Source organism: Rutidosis leptorrhynchoides, chromosome 11 (assembly GCF_046630445.1).
Source record: "Rutidosis leptorrhynchoides isolate AG116_Rl617_1_P2 chromosome 11, CSIRO_AGI_Rlap_v1, whole genome shotgun sequence".
NCBI classification, from domain to species: Eukaryota; Viridiplantae; Streptophyta; class Magnoliopsida; order Asterales; family Asteraceae; genus Rutidosis; species Rutidosis leptorrhynchoides.
Genome location: NC_092343.1, coordinates 103,705,794 through 103,723,522, shown reverse-complemented (window position 1 = coordinate 103,723,522; position 17,729 = coordinate 103,705,794). Strand labels below are relative to the sequence as shown.

The window sequence follows — 17,729 nt, the reverse complement described above, 5'->3', positions numbered from 1 at the left end:
AATGGTGTTGCATATATAAGGATTACTTAATACTTAGCTTATTATAATTTATAAGTTATGAACTAATTGAGTTGTCATTTTATACCAAAAATAAATAAATTTGTTACCATATATGACATCAGAGTATTAGCCACAAAACCAAATTTTGTCTCTTGAAACTACTATTCCATAATTCAAAAAACAGTAATCACCTGGAGCCCATCATCCCTCATCATCATCTGCCACCCACCCGTTGTGATGGTTAATGGCGGTGGTAAGCACACATACGTTTCGTGCTTACAAAATTCATCAGTTTCGATTCACATGTAATGTAACATTAATGTCCAACAAAAGTTCATGTCAATTGTAAAAAAAACAACATATTTTCATCACATTAACAAACAAACTTTATCTTAACCGAGCTTTGAAAGAACATCATTAAGACTAGATACAGCTGCTGCATAACTCTTCTCTGCATCAGCCGAGCTTTTCATCTTCGCTGCATAATCCAACTAGCAAAAAAAGAAAAAAATGTCAAATTTTAAATTCCACACACTAAAACTTGCTAAAATGAACGTGTGGGTGGTTTAGTCCCCCTTGGGTGCTTCCAAACTGACGTAAAAAAAAAAAAAGATTTGGACTTACATCTGCCATGTTTTGAAAAAGCTTCCCAGTAAGATCCTTAAGTACTTTCTTTTCGTCTTTAGGTTTTGACGCAATGATTGTGTTGAGATCAAAACGAAGGTACTCTGACTTCGAACGAAGATCGTTCTGGACATAAGGCCATGCCTTTTTGTCGATTAATTCTTTGACGTTTATTATTTCTTTTGCTGATTCTTTAGCACGAGCCGCGGCTTCTGTCGGTGTCAATGGCTGGAGGAAAAACCGTTTCTTCAATGGCAAATCGAGGTCTCTTGCCTCATCAGAGTTTTCAGTACCGGCTGCAGATACACATTTCATATTTTTAGTAAGTCAACAACTGCAAACTTACATGCACATTCCATTTTAAATGTGAACCAATTGTCTCATGTTAACAAATCAACTAAAAATATTCATTCCTAACCACTTTTTGTGCCTTTCGAGTTCTAAGAAGCGCAATAAGTCATTCATAAAGTATGCTGTCCCAAGCAAAACCTTATCAAAGGCGACTCTACATACGGGGTCCTTTGATCCTACTAATTTTTTATTCCTTTTGATAAATTATTACTATGATTTTATAGGACACAACTAAATTTAAGGATAGGATCCCGTATATTTTTAAATCAATATTTTTTTTTTTTTGAAGTAAACAGTTATATTTTGGGAAGAAAAAGTAACAAAGTATCACTCAAATTGTATAAAACTCCATTTGAGTTTGGATATTATATTTGCCACTAAACCTTATATAGACCATCTGCCATATTTTATTTTATTGTAAATGAGTCATAATAGGGTTCAAAATGTACAAACATAAGGCTAATTAAGGAGAAGTACTCCACCTCCTTAGAAGTGTATTTTGATGGGCTAATTGTGATCAATTGAAATAGTTAGAGCGAAAATTTGAATTTTACATTGAGAAACATTGAGTTGTAACTCAACTGGTAGTGGTCTGCTTCTCTTAGCGAGAGATAGTGGCGAATCCAGAATTAAAATCTAATGGGGTCCCGAAAAAAATTTTCAAAGCTAGTTATAGTTTAAGGGTACTTTAGTGGTTATTTACCTCTGAAAAATTATAAATTTAAAAAATATACGGGGTCCTATAGTTAAATTTAGTGGTGTCCTATACAATTTGAAGAGTACATCGTATAAAAAAATTTCAAAATACTGGGGTCATAGGACCCCACCTCTCTTAAGGTACAATCGCCACTGGCGAGAGATCAGGAGTTCGACTCCGTTGGGCTGTAACATTGCACTCAATGTTATCCTTGACTGAAGTATTCACTCAGGTCGCCTTTCGCTAAGTGCGGGGCAGCGGGGAGGGGGGTTTTACCGGCCATGCTTTCGGATTGGTCCGGGTTTCCTCCAAGGCAGTAGTTGGGGGAGGATTATGCAACCTCGGGTGATGAACGCGTTGGTGGTTTAGTCCCCTGGATGATCTCAAACAGATGTAAAAAAAAAATTTACTTTGTCCTTGTTGTGTGATAGCTTATATACTCTTATTATATCTGTCTCATTATAAGTGTAAACGTTGCTATTTTAGGTTGTTGAATTTTTACTCTAAATTTTGTTGTTTAACTAATCAAAGTAACGACTTAATTATGTAAAGACGAAACTAGATTATTGAAAATTGTAGTTAATGTAATTTCTAAAAATGTGCGCCAAGTCAAAAATGAAGACTTTTATTAGGACGGAGAGAGTACTTGATAACATGGTTCGAATTGAAAGGTAACATTATTGTTTGAAACTTACGAAGTCCACCGGAAGGTGGTGGAGGTGGGCCCAATTTGATCGGTTTAGCATCGGCAAGCACAGCCTGAACAAAAGAACCAGAAACTAACCCAGTGGCAATGAGCCCGATCATGGCTCTTCGGCTAGTCTCACTTTCACCCTGTTGGGCTTTAACAATGATCCCAGTTCGGGTCACAACAACCCGACTGTTAACAACAGGTGTAACAGCTAGAGAAGTGCCACGTAGTCCAGCCATTGATGTCACAGCTTGAGCCATCGTTCAGTTTTGTTACTTGTGTTTTTTGGTGTATGCAATTTTAAATAAATTGGGGAAAATAATATGTGATGGTGTTAACACCTTATCTGCTACTAATACGTAACGCATGGATATTGGATATGATTTCGGCCAATGGGCGTTGGAGAATTTGACAACTTGGATGAGGTTGTATATGTCCATTTGAAATTTGACATGTGGACCACAAATAGAATTCGCTTAGTGGGCCCACATGCAGAAACTATTTGAGAGAATATCATATATATACCCTTGTTAAACAAATAAATAACATTTTTACCCAACTAAATTACTTATTATCATATATACTCATCTTAAACTTATAAATATCTCAAATTTACCTATTTTCTTACTTTAATTATTTAATTTTAAATTTACCTATTTTCTTTATTTAATTATTTAATTTTAATTATAATCAGTAAACATAAGCCTATATTTTACTCTGTATCCTACTCAAAACAAGATTTAACGTTTTTACAAATCTAGTTTTCTTTACCAATTCCATTAGAAACAAATACTCCGTGCTGTACTAAACCCAGATTTCTTCATCACATCATAGTATAGACGGAGTACTAATTTCTTTCATTGTCTTCAAACTGAATCATCAAATAATCAAACCAAATCATATAAATATTTGGAAATAGAAAAATCACACTCAACCATCAATTACAGTCAACACCTATGATTTACAATCTGTTACTCACACTTTTAATAATCAAATTCAAACTATGAATATTAAATAATAAGAAATTACGCCTTCAAGTAGATGATTTCTCCATCTTGATAAACACCACATGAATGGTGAATCTCTTACCTAATTAATGTAATTTTGTTATTGTATTCATTCATGTTACTAAGCACACGTACCATACTTGTGAGTATATTGGGGTCCATTATAAATCATCTTAGTCCTAAAGCCGCGTCGTACAATACTTACGATACTTAGGAGGATGGAAATAGAACATGCAACTGACGCTGCGCTGAAATGTGTCTGTTAGGCCATTGGTATAATTATAAATGGATATAGATTACAGGATATATAATTTTAATTCTGTTAATTATAATTAAATTAAGAAAATGGGTATATTTGAGAGATTAAAAATTTAAAATGGACAAATATGATAATAAGTAGTTTAATTGGGGAAATATATTATTTTATTGTTTAAGGAGGGGATATATGATATTCACTCAAACTATTTCGTAAATCATTATGTATCGGTTAGAGCACCATGAGTTGTTAAATCTCGGTGTTAAGCTTAACACTAAGATTTAACACTGAGGTCAAAACAGAAAAAATCGTTCAATGTTAAATCTCAGTGTTAAATCATTAATTAATTGTTTTTTTAACACTTTTAATAATATTGTTGGTGATTTAACGGTGATTTGACACCGGAGGGGAGTCGTGTGCACCGATGTCCCCGATGTTAAATCTCTTAACACAACGTTAGCCTGGTAACGGTGATGTATTTAACATCGATATAACATTGATTTAACACCGGAGGGGGTCGTGCGCACCGGTGTCCCCGGTGTTAAATCTCTTTAACGGTGGCAATTTGGTTCGACTCCTAGAGCTCCTAGAGTATGAGTTGTCGTTCATTGTTTATTTAAGATAATAAAATTGACTATGGACAGAGAAATACTGGTGTCGTTCAGTGTTAATTATCATTGCTTATTTTTATTTTATTTATTTTCACATTTAGCTAAATTAATTTTATATTTATTTAATATCTTTTCTATAAAATATAATTAAAACTTAAGTAAACATAAATAAATAATTACAGATTTCGTTCACTTTTAATTTGAGACACTGCAATTGACTGTGCATAGAGAAACTAGTAGTGTTAGTAGTGTCGTTCAGTGTTCATTTTATTTTTATTTTTATATTTAACTAAATTAATTTTATGTTTATTTAATTTCTTTTCTATAAAATAAAATTAAAACTTAATTAAATATAAATAAATAATTACATTAATCCCAAATTAAATATTATATTAATAATAAATAATATTACAAAATATTGTTACATAAATAAAAAATACGATTACATAAATGAAAATTACTGATACTTAAATAAAAAAGTCCTAAAATACGAATTCAAGTTTTCTCAATCGTGTTATCACTCATGTATCCCTCATTCTTACTCTCGTAGTTATGTTCGAAAATATATTCTTAAGAATACAACTCAATTCGTTCCGAGTGTATCATTGTTATTTCGACTATTTCGGATCATTTATTTTTGTGCTTATGAAACATGAATGCCTCTGAGTCTTCGTCATAATATGCAAACTTCGATGCCTCGCAATCGTCATTTTCTCTTAAATACGCAAACAAACGTAACAAATTAAACCCGACAATGTAAATATTTTTCAACGTGACTTTCGAACCACCGTAGTATTCTTTCATGTCTTCGGTAAAAAAAATCACCGGAATGAACGTCGAAAGTAACGATGCTAGCGATCACGAATAAATTTAAATTGTTTTAGTGAGATTGTATATAAACGTGTTTTAGTGTGAGTGTATATAATCGTGTGTAAAAATATGAAATGGTTATGCGTTTATATAGATGGGAAAATTTTTGTTTAAAGGGAATAAATAAATAAATTAAAGGGGTCAAACGGATATAAATTTAAAATATCAATGGTCAAACACGAGAATCGCACCACATAAGAGATCAAGTATTGCAATTTACCTGCAAAAGATGAATCATATTGTTTGCCAATGCGTGCTCCATCTAAACAACACGTCAGCTGTACATATGAGACTTTAATGTAAGCATAGAGAATGCCTTAGACTATTAGTCGAATGTGCACTTTTTGGTAAAAAAAAAAGTGGGCTTTTGATTGTGATTGTATTTGACCCCTGTTAACTCAAAATGTCAAGTTTTGGTGTCAAATATTTAGAGAACGATGTGGTAAAATCTGATTGAAAATTGGGTGGGAAAAAACTAAATTAATTATATAAATATATGGTTTTAAATTTTCATTGGCTGGACACATATCTCACGCTCCGTTTAATTTCGTTGAAAAATTAACTGACACGATTTGCCGTCAAAAATTGACGCTGCATTATTGACATTACATATCGTCAGATGGGGCCACCTCATCTTGACGGATTGCACCTCACGCTGCGATAGAAAGAGCCTTACAGTTGATACTTAGACAAAATCTCCAGACATTTTATCGAACGGTTAGTGATTAATCAGAAAAGATGATGAAAATTTATAAAAGATCAATAAGTAATAACCTATCGAATTTAAGTTAGGAGTCTTTTTTTTCTTCTTCGAAAATGACGATAACTTTTATAAAACAGACAATGTTCTCGAAAAGAAAACGAATTCAACAAGAATTACAAAAGAAAAATCTGGCAAGGTTCGTACCTAGAAAGCAGTACCAACAAACTATCTATACCGATACCGAGTCACGACTACCCATAACTGTAACTAAAAAAGAAAAAACGCAACTGAAAGAACGAGTTATAAATTCTAAGAAAACAACTAAACAAGAAAGGATAAAAAAATACAAGGACCTCAAATGTCTTTAATGAATACGCCGAATTTAACCATTTAAGTTCCTTAAACCACTTTTTCTTTACGCTTATGATGATTCTCTACGCCGAATTCTTATTCTACAAGTGCATCGTTACTAATTAATTGAAATTTCCCGTTCATATTGATTATAAACGATTCACAATAGTTGATTTCATTGCGAGGTTCTGACCTCTATATGATACATTTTACAAACATCGCATTCTTTTTTAAAAGACAAACTTTCATCAAATCGAAAGTTGACAGGCATGCATACCATTTCATAATATATCCAAACTATAAATGATTTAATAATAATCTTGTTGAACTCAACGACTAGAATGCAACGTCTTTTGAAATATACCATGAATGACTCCAAGTAATATCTTTAAAATGAGCAAATGCACAGCAGAAGATTTCTTTAATACCTGAGAATAAACATGTTTAAAAGTGTCAACCAAAATGTTGGTGAGTTCATAAGTTTATTGTAAAACCATAAGATTCAGTAATTTTGATAGACCACAAGATTTAAATATAGTACACCTATCTCGTGTACGAAACCATTTTTTCATAATGCTTGGCAGAGTAGGTTCGTATCCTTTTCTTCCCCGTAGGTTGCCTCATGATTTTTAATAACCGTACACATATCTCGTGTACAAAATAACATACACATAACCTGTGTATAATATCATTCTCTGTATACATAACCTTTGCTTGGTAATCGACCTTAACATTTAATGCGCATAAATAATATCCCCAAAACAGAACCTCTCGTCTGTATAAATATATAAACCTCGAAGTACTAAACACCACGCCCACTAGCTCTACTGTCTAGTGAACATTCTGGGTGGGGGTGTTAAAACCGGTAGCTACCTTTAGAATTCACGTCAATTAGTGGCAATTATAACGTCCAACTAATTCTTAGGTTACCAAGCTATAATAATCAGGGGGAAATATTCACGTCAATTAGTGGCAATTATAACGTCCAACTAATTCATTAGAGGAATGTTTTACTTGTGTCTATCTTGTCAAACATTTATAAAAGCTTTTCATGTATTCTAAGTCCCAAAAATATATATTGCAAAAGCATTTAATAAAAAGGGATCAAATGAACTCACAACACTGTATTTCGTAGCAATTATGTAAATGACGGCACTGAACAAGTGCAGGGTTGGCCTCGGATTCACGAACCTATATTAATATATATATTTATATGTTGGTCAATATCTGCCTAACAATTCAGGTCAAGTCGTAGTGTATCAAAATCCTAATGCTCGAGACCGATATGCAAAAGTCAACAAAAGTCAACTTGACCCAAAATGACTTCCAAAATCTATACATGTTTATTATATAACTTAAATATAGTCGTTATATATATATATATTTAATTATATTTATCAGATTTTATTAGAGTAAATAATACAAGTCATTTATTAATAAATAAAAATTTATATTAAAATTTATATATGATAAAAATATATACTTTTATATATCTCAAGTAATAAAATTTATACAGTTCACTCAATATCATAAAAATATAGTGGTATGTATTATTAATGTAATTATATTACGTGTGGTAAAAAATATCTTTGTATCACATATTTATTTGATAAAATAATATTATTGATAATAATTGATATTGCTCCAAACGAACATATATTTAGTCGTAATATCGTTCCAAAATGTAATGTTTTTAATTGTAATTTCCTTATTTTTAGTTGTAATCGTTTAAATAAATAAGTGCGAAGACGAAAGACGAAGATCGCTCGAAAATGAAGATTTAAAGACGAAAACGAAGATTTGAAAGATGAAAACGTTCAAAATGCTCAAACGTACAAGTTACACTCCAAGTGGTTTAATTTATCGAAGAATAACGTCTAAAAATTGACAAGAGTACAAGTCACAGAACGCAAAGTAAACGATATTAAATTATACGAAAATGCGTTCGAGAAACCGGGACCGAGACATAAACCGGGCGTAAACGTACGAGACAATGGAGCGAAAATTACAAGTCAACTATGCATAAGAATATAATATAATATTTATATAATGATATATAATTATATTTATATTATATATATTTAATAATATGTCGACAAGTAAAATGCCAAAAATTTGGTGAGCTGGAATCCGAAGCTCCGCACTCGCGGAGCTGTAAGGCACAAAAGTGCCGCACTCGCGGAGCCGTAAAATTCAAAACTGGCCTATAAATACACGAAGCATTCTGCCGAATCCAACCACCATATTTCATATTTCATTTCTAAATCTCTGTTTTTTATATATTATTTATATTTATAATTTTAATTTAAGTTAATTTTAATAATAAGGGTATTGTAACGTTTAATTTACGGGTTTTAAGTCGGAGTTCTGTCCGTATACCGCTACGCTAATAATATCGCTTTTTACCGTTCCAACTCGCTGTAAGTCTCCACGTCCCAACTTTATTTTCACGTATCGTTATTATCGTTATTATCATTATTATTACTATCGTTATTATTATTATTATTGTTGTTATTTTTATTGTTATCGTAATATTTATTATTATCGTCGTTATTATCGTTATTTATTATTTATTATTGTTATCGTTTATTATTATTAGTATTGTTACCATGTCCACTTTATATCATTTATATTTTTATGCCGTTATAATGTGCAACTAAATACCCATAGTGGTGACTAAAATGTAGAACCTCTGGACGAATGGATTGAACTATATTATAATATTATGATATAACTTTGACTATTTTTAACATTAAGTTTAATCACCGACCCATTGTTATATAATTTAATATTTTCACCCCTATCACATAATTTATTAAATTAATAAGCGAAAGTGCATTAAATTTATATAAATTATGCTTCAACACCTCGGTGATCTAGACGGACATATGGACAAATTATTGACAACAATTTAGAAGTGTGATTCGGTGGTTTGGGTAATATTATAGTTTATATAATCGTGTAATTATAAAAAGGGAAGACCGTTATAATTTTGGTTTTAACGAAAGTTAAAACTGGATTAAATCTCAATTTGAATAGTCGGGGTATAATTTAATTCGCTAAAACGAGATCTAACGAAAGTTAGATTTAATTTTAGTTAGTTAAATCTATATAAATCGGAAGATAAAATATAAGGATATATATTAAAACATCGTAACTGGACTTAAAAACAATCCATAATCTAGAGGGGACATATTTTAGTAGCCACTACTTTACCTTATTTTAAAATCTCATCAATTTCACTTTTTACCATATAGTAAATTTTAATTACTTTTTACTATTTTGCTATATTGCCATGAAAAACCTTATTTCTTCTATTTTGTCAAATTAGTTAAATTGTATTTTTATTGTCGTTAATTTAGTTATTTCGTTTTAGTTAAATTTAAATTCCGTTCAATTAAGTAGTAAACCCTAATCCAAAATCCCCCTTTTAAATAAGTTTAACTTTTAGCGATTAAAGCCTTGAAAACTCCATCTCCCTGTGGAACGAACCGGATTTACCAACGAACTATTACTACACGGATAGGACAAAGTTGCCTATATATGTGAAATCAATCCTGAATCATAAAAACGCCATATAATCACAACCAATTCGTGTAATAATTTCAATCCAAATCCGATCAAAATAAAAGGACACGATCGAGCACATCAACTTTTTGGCGCCGCTGCCGGGGAAGTTGGCAGTTAAATAAATAGATAATTTTTCTGATTCGTAGTAATAGTTGGATTTGTACGTGGACTGGGTTATTGGAGCCAAACAGTACTCAATTATATTGGGGACCAAACGAATCCTGCCCCTCTGCTGCATCTTTTGGCTATTCGAAACGTGGGCAAAATCAGAAGGAAAATCTGTTTGTTTAAAGGTTTTTTTCATTGTTTTTATGTTATTCGATCCTTTCGTGAAAATTTATTTTCAAGAAAGTTCAATGTTTATACACTTAGTGAATAAATCCTTCAAGACTACATACAATTTTGTAATTGTATGACCCGTTCAGGAAATCCTAAACTCGTTGCACTTAATCCAGAGCCTGAAAGAAACTTGAACAAAAGATTAAAACAAGAAAAACAAAAAAAATTAGGTAGTACTAGTAAACCGAAAACACCGAAAAATATCAAAAAAATAAGTAGGAAACACTAGTGGTCAACCAGAAATCAAAACTGAACCAGAAACCATCGTCATTAAAGAAGAAATGGCTGAAGTAACACCTGATCCAAATGATCTACCGATGTGGAATACCAGACAAACTGTTCCCCCTCTCGCACTTGCACCTATAAGAAGACCTGAAATTGAGGCTGAAAATTGGGAAGTTAAGGGGCAGTTTATGAACATGGTACGTGAGAACCAATTCGACAGAAGACTTAATAATAATCCGATAGAATATTTAGAAGCTTTTGAAGATTTATGTGAACTGTACAAAAACAAAGATGTTTCTTCAGATGCATTTAAGTTAAGAACTTTTTCATACTCGTTAATCGGAGACGCAAAAGCATGGTTGAAAGCATCAAAACCCGATTCTATCACAACTTTTAACGAATTAAGAGAAAAATTCATTACCATATTTTTTCCACCGGCAAAAGCTGAAAGACTTAGAATTGAAATCACCACTTTTAAACAAAAGGCGGATGAAACTCTTTATGATGCATGGGAAAGATTAAAAAGAATGTTACGAAATTGTTCGCAACACGGATTCCAAAAAGGGCAAATAGTACAAACTGTTTATCGTGGTATTGATGAACATACTCGTGGTATATTAGATTCCTCCGCTGGAGGAGTATTTATGTACAAATCACCAAATCAAGCGTATGACATGTTAGAAGACATGTCAGTTCATACTTTTGAATGGACACCGTCTAGAGATCAACTACCTAGAAGGACGGTGGCAAGCCTTGAAGAAAATGAAGACAACAACACAACCATAGCTTCACTATCGAATCAATTCAAAAAGTTTGGAAGAGAAATAGAGAAACTAAATTCAATAGTTTTAGCATTGCAAGTAGGCTGTGAAATCTGTGGACAGCCACATTTCACGAAAGATTGTGATATCAATGATCGGCCAATGAACTCAGTAGCACAAGTTAATTTTATGGCCAATCAAAGACAATGCAATTTTCAAGGAGGGAATTCTAATTATCAACCTGCAAACCCAGGATATCAAAACCCGAAAATTTTGCTTTTCAAAGAAATGGACCACCTGTTTTTTTAAATAGAAACCAACCTCCATTTCCACCTCAACAAAATTTCCAACAACAACCATTACCTCAATTATCATATCAACAACAAAATCATAACACGCAACCAGTAGAGAAGTAAACTAACTTTGAAGAAGTTATGATGAATTTTGTCAAAAGTCAATCAGAAACGAATGAGCAAGTGAAGAGACAACTTCATCAATCCCAAACGAAAAACGAGCAAGTACAAAGGAATCATCAAGCATCAATTCAAAACCTTGAAAGAGATATGGGAAGAATATCCCAATTGCTTGCTGAAAGGCAATCGGGAACTTTACCATCCAACACGCAACCAAACCCTAAGGGTAAGGAAACTCAAAATTCAAGTAATATTTCACAAGTTAATTCAATCACTACGCGAACTGGGTTAACCATTAACCCAGAGATTCCAAAGCCTCTCACTCCTATTCATGTTTCACAAGAAAACGAACATGTGGTGGAAGAAAATACGATGCCAACCACAAGTGCACCAAAGACTCAAAATCAACCACCATTGAAGGTATACAAACCTCCAATTTCATATCCACAACGTTTAAAGAAAGATAAATTACAAGCACAATACAACAAGTTTGCTGAAATGATTAAGCAAATTTGTATAAATGTACCGCTTGTAGATGTTCTTGCGGGTATGCCGAATTATGGAAGGTTTATCAAAGATCTTATAGCAGACAAAGGAAAATATGCAGAAGTTTCAACCACATTCCTTAATGAGGAATGCTCGGCAATTTTGTAAAAGCAAAACTTGCCACCAAAACTTGGAGATCCAGGAAGTTTCATCATTCCTTGTCTAATGGGAGATTCAGTAATGTACGATGCATTAGCTGATTTAGGAGCAAGCATTAACCTTATGCCTTACTCGTTGTACTTAAAATTGAACTTAGGTGATTTAAAACCAACTAGGATGTGTATACGATTAGCTGATAGAACTTACAACTATCCTATTGGCATTACTGAAAATCTACCGGTTAAAGTAAATCACTTAATCTTTCCTGCTGATTTCGTTGTTCTTGAAATGGAAGAAGATAGTAAGGTTCCCATAATTCTAGGGCGTCCCTTTCTAAATACTGCAGACGCAATTGTGCGCGTAAAAGAGAAAAATCTCAGCTTAGGTGTGGGGGAGGATATAATTATATTGAACATAGATAAGGCTATGAAACACCCTATGTCTCCTAATGACGAATGTTTCCAAATAGACATTATTGATTGTTGTATTGAGGAAGAACTATAAGAACTATTAAATGTCGACACCTCAGATTTCACCATGATGGGTGAAGGTGAAGATTTTGATGTCGATATAGAGTTAGACAAGCTGTTGAAGGTAGTCACTGATGAAGAATACGTAGAAGAAGAAATTCCCGGGGAAGATGAACCTTTTGAAGAGATTACCGATGGTAATAGGTTCAGGATAAAATCTTCCTTGGAAGAACCACCCACCTTGGAACTTAAAGAACTCCCGGAACATTTGGAGTATGCTTATCTCTAAGGAACGTCACAATTACCTGTCATAATTTCATCAAAACTTTCCGATGACGAAAAGGGTAGGTTAATGTCTATTTTAAAAACCCACAAAAAGGCAATTGTCTGGAAAACAACTGATATTCCAGGGATTAACCTTGCTTATTGTACCCACAAAATTCTAATGGAAGAAGATTTTAAACTCGTGGTACAAAGGCAACGGAGGTTAAACCCTAACATGAAAGAAGTTGTCAAAAAAGAGGTTATCAAATTACTTGATGCTGGGTTAATTTACCTTATATCGGATAGCTCGTGGGTAAGTCCTGTACAAGTAGTACCCAAGAAAGGAGGTACGAATGTTATTCTAAATGATAAGAATGAACTCGTTCCTACAAGAACAGTCACTGGGTGGAGAGTCTGTATAGACTATTTTCGTCTAAACGATGCTACAAGGAAATATCATTTCCCGTTACCATTTATCGACCAAATGCTAGAACGTTTGGCGAGAAAAGATTACTACTGTTTCCTTGATGGATTATCCGGTTATTTTCAAATTCCAGTTGATCCAAAAGGCCAAGACAAGACCACATTTACTTGTCCATTTGGTACTTTTGCCTACCGACGAATGCCATTCAGATTATGCAACGCACTAGGTAGCTTCCAAAGGTGTATGATGACAATTTTTCATGACATGATTGAAGAAAGTATATAAGTCTTTATGGACGATTTCTCTGTTTTTGGAGACTCCTTTAACTCATGTCTCTCAAACCTTGAACGAATGCTAATTCGTTTTGAAGAATCAAATCTTGTTTTAAACTTGGAGAAATGCCACTTCATGGTGAAGGAAGGCATTGTTTTAGGACACAAGATTTCTCGAGCTGGAATGGAAGTAGACAAAGCTAAGATAGACGTTTTTTCAAAACTTCCACCTCCAACCAATGTTAAAGGAATTCGTAGTTTCCTTGGTCATGCGGGATTCTATCGACGATTCATTAAGGACTTTTCCAAAATCGCTCGACCCATGACTAAACTTCTTAAGAAAGACAGTACATTCGATTTCAACGACGAGTGTCTAAATGCTTTCTCCATTCTGAAAGAGAAACTTACGAATGCACCCATTATGGTATCACCCGACTGGTCCAAACCTTTCGAGCTAATGTGTGATGCTAGTGATTTCGCGCTGGAAGCTGTTTTAGGTCAACGTCAAGATAACAAATTTCAAACAATCTACTATGCAAGTAAAACACTTACAAGAGCTCAGTTAAATTACACAACTACTGAGAAGGAGCTTCTTGCAGTAGTTTTTACTTTCGATAAGTTTAGATCTTACCTGGTGTTATCTAAAACAGTTGTTTATACCGATCATTCAGCCCTAAAGTACTTATTTGAAAAGCAAGATGCTAAGCCTAGACTAATTCGTTGGATTCTTCTCCTACAAGAATTCGACATTGAAATCAAGGATAAAAAGGGTGCTGAAAATCTCGCTGCAGATCACTTGTCCCGTCTTGAAAATTCTAACTTAGAATCACTCGACGAATCTATTATTCACGATACTTTTCTAGACGAGTTCCTAATGAAAATTAAAACAAAAGAAGAAATTCCATGGTTTGCGGACTTTGCCAATTATCTAGCCGCAGGAATTCTTGTTAAAAATCAAACTTATCAGCAAAAGAAGAAATTTTTCGCTGATCTGAAATTGTACTTCTGGGTAAGCCCTAACCTCTTTCGTATAGGAGCAGATCAAGTTATTCGTCGATATGTATACGGTAAAGAAGCTCAACAAATTCTGGAGCACTGTCATCAAGGATCAGCTGGCGGACATTTCGGACCAAGCTATACAGCTAAGAAGGTCTTTGACTTAGGTTTTTACTGGCCAACTATTTTCAAAGATTCTTACAACATGGTGAAAACCTGTGACGCTTGTCAAAGATCTGGAAATATCTCCAAGAGAGACGAAATGCCACAACAAAGCATCCTAGTATGCGAAGTATTTGACATTTGGGGTATTGACTTCATGGGTCCATTCCCCACCTCTAACAAATGCAAATACATTCTCGTAGCAGTCGATTACGTTTCTAAATGAGCTGAAGCAAAAGCTCTACCCGCTAACGATGCTCGAGTTGTTTTCAGCTTTCTTAAAAACCTTTTCTGACGATTCGGGCTTTCAAAAGCATTAATCAGTGATCGTGGAACTCATTTTACAAATAAATTCCTCGAGAAAGTGCTTAAAAGTACGGAGTTAATCATCGTTTCTCAACCTCTTACCACCCTCAAACGAGTGGCCAAGTTGAAAACACAAATCGAGGTCTTAAACGAATTTTAGAAAGAACGGTTAAGAATAATCCAAAAATCTAGCATCGAAAGCTAGATGATGCGCTATGGGCATTTAGAACCGCATTCAAAATGCCCATTGGTACCACTCCTTTCCGATTAATATATGGTAAGTCGTGTCATCTACCTGTCGAGGTTGAACACAAGGCGTATTGGGCACTAAAAGAATGTAATACAGACCTTGTGGAAGCCGGAGAAAATCGATTCTTACAATTGCATGAATTAGACGAGCTAAGACTTCAAGCATATGAAAACTCGAGATCTTACAAGGAGAGAACTAAGAAATGGCACGATGCTCGCTTAAAAGAGAAGAAAGCATTTGAACCGGGAGACAAAGTTCTAGGTTTTCAATCACGTTTTAAGTTTTCACCTGGGAAACTTAAGTCCCGATGGAGGGGATCGTATGAAGTAAAACAAGCATTTTCATCCGGATACGTAGAGTTATATGACAAGAATGGTGGTATTTTCAATGTGAATGGTCACAGACTTAAATTCTATTATGAAGGGTTCAACAACACTGAAAGAGATGACATCACATTCTACCCTAAGGACAAATAAATTCAGGGTAATTTTAGCTAACCACTCGCCTTCTTAAAACGTTTCAAATTATTTCAAGAGTGGAGCCCGATTGGTCTTTTCCGTTAGCAGACACAAAAGAACTAGTCTTCTCCCTCCATTCTGATTTTTTTTGTTCTGTATAAAATTAATATGCTTTTTAATTATAAGTTTTGCGTGATTTTAAAAATAAAATTTACTTTATTTCATTAAGTTTAAAAAATGATTTCTAAAATTCGCCGTGAGTTGAATACTAGGTCGTAGAACCGAAATTGCTTTACCCAAGGAAGGGGCGAAAAATTTTGTTTTCATTATTTTAATATTTTTGATCTAAAGTATGCCAAAAATATTATATTAATGTGGGGTAATATACCAAACTTCAAAAATATGTATATATGTTTGTAGTTTATTTTTTGTACTAATAAGGGTAAAAGACGCATTTTCAAAGACTGGTATTAAGTTCAACAAAAGCAACCAATTTTTGACGAAACATGTGAAAAAGATGACGGAAAATTTTGGGATAACGGACAAATCAACATCAACAGATTAAAGAAAAATCCCGCAAGTTACGGCTTTTAGCTAAAGAGGTTTTAACTCCCTTTCTATACTAATTGCCCTCATTAATTTTATCTTGTCTGATTTCATTGCAAATGAGGGCATTACATGATCTCAAGTGTGGGGAGGGGTTATAAATTCTCTCAAGTTTATACACTAGGCTTATTTTCTAAATTTTGTGAAAATTTGAAATTTTTTTAACTAAATGAATTCAAAATCATGTTTATACATATTTATGAACGATAAAACTAGGTGTTAATGCCGAAATTGTTGTTACCCTAAAAAGAGGACTTAAATTGAGAAACAACTAAGGGCTTGAATTTATTTATTAAGATAAAAAATACGCATGAAAAAAGCCAAGTGTGGGGAGATTTGTCAATATATATGAACTGTTATCACATTTTTGTACGAAGTTTATTGCAGGTACTTTTGCTTTGGGCTGTATAAATTTGTTTTACCAAGCTATAATAATCAGGGGGAAATATTCACGTCAATTAGTGGTAATTATAACGTTCAACTAATTCATTAGAGGAATGTTTTACTTGTGTCTATCTTGTCAAATATTTATAAAAGCATTTCATGTATTCTAAGTCCCAAAAATATATATTGCAAAAGCATTTAATAAAAAGGGATCAAATGAACTCACAACACTGTATTTCGTAGCAATTATGTAAATGACGACACTGAACAAGTGTAGGGTTGGCCTCGGATTCACGAACCTATATTAATATATATATTTATATGTTGGTCAATATCTGCCTAACAATTCAGGTCAAGTCGTAGTGTATCAAAATCCTAATGCTCGAGACCGATATGCAAAAGTCAACAAAAGTCAACTTGACCCAAAATGACTTCCAAAATCTATACATGTTTATTATATAACTTAAATATAGTCGTTATATATATTTAATTATATTTATCAGATTTTATTAGAGTAAATAATACAAGTCATTTATTAATAAATAAAAATTTATATTAAAATTTATATATGATAAAAATATACTTTTATATATCTCAAGTAATAAAATTTATACAGTTCACTCAATATCATAAAAATATAGTGGTATGTATTATTAATGTAATTATATTACGTGTGGTAAAAAATATCTTTGTATCACATATTTATTTGATAAAATAATATTATTGATAATAATTGATATTGCTCCAAACGAACATATATTTAGTCGTAATATCGTTCCAAAATGTAATGTTTTTAATTATAATTTCCTTATTTTTAGTTGTAATAATTTAAATAAATAAGTGCGAAGACGAAAGACGAAGATCGCTCGAAAATGAAGATTTAAAGACGAAAACGAAGATTTGAAAGATGAAAACGTTCAAAATGCTCAAACGTACAAGTTACACTCCAAGTGGTTTAATTTATCGAAGAATAACGTCTAAAAATTGACAAGAGTACAAGTCGCAGAACGCAAAGTAAATGAT

General features: G+C 33.0%; 2 protein-coding genes and 1 non-coding gene across 3 annotated transcripts; 1 reads left to right on the top strand and 2 right to left on the bottom strand.

Moving 5' to 3' along the window:
- Positions 1 to 268: 268 nt before the first annotated feature.
- LOC139876337 (oxygen-evolving enhancer protein 3-2, chloroplastic-like) lies at positions 269 to 2,684 on the bottom strand. Its single transcript, XM_071863646.1, has 3 exons — positions 2,368 to 2,684; positions 625 to 920; positions 269 to 491 (listed from the first exon to the last, which is right to left on the bottom strand). The coding sequence occupies exons 1-3, from the start codon at positions 2,621 to 2,623 to the stop codon at positions 393 to 395; spliced, it is 651 nt and encodes a 216-aa protein (XP_071719747.1). The 5' UTR covers positions 2,624 to 2,684; the 3' UTR covers positions 269 to 392.
- Positions 2,685 to 10,744: 8,060 nt separating this feature from the next.
- On the bottom strand, positions 10,745 to 10,851 carry LOC139878867 (small nucleolar RNA R71). Its single transcript, XR_011769727.1, has one exon. It is a non-coding gene; the product is annotated as a small nucleolar RNA R71 (small nucleolar RNA).
- Positions 10,852 to 12,195: 1,344 nt separating this feature from the next.
- LOC139874828 (uncharacterized) lies at positions 12,196 to 12,618 on the top strand. The gene has a single exon (XM_071862222.1). It carries the CDS (start codon positions 12,196 to 12,198, stop codon positions 12,616 to 12,618), a length of 423 nt encoding a protein of 140 aa, XP_071718323.1.
- The last annotated feature ends 5,111 nt before the right edge of the window (positions 12,619 to 17,729 follow it).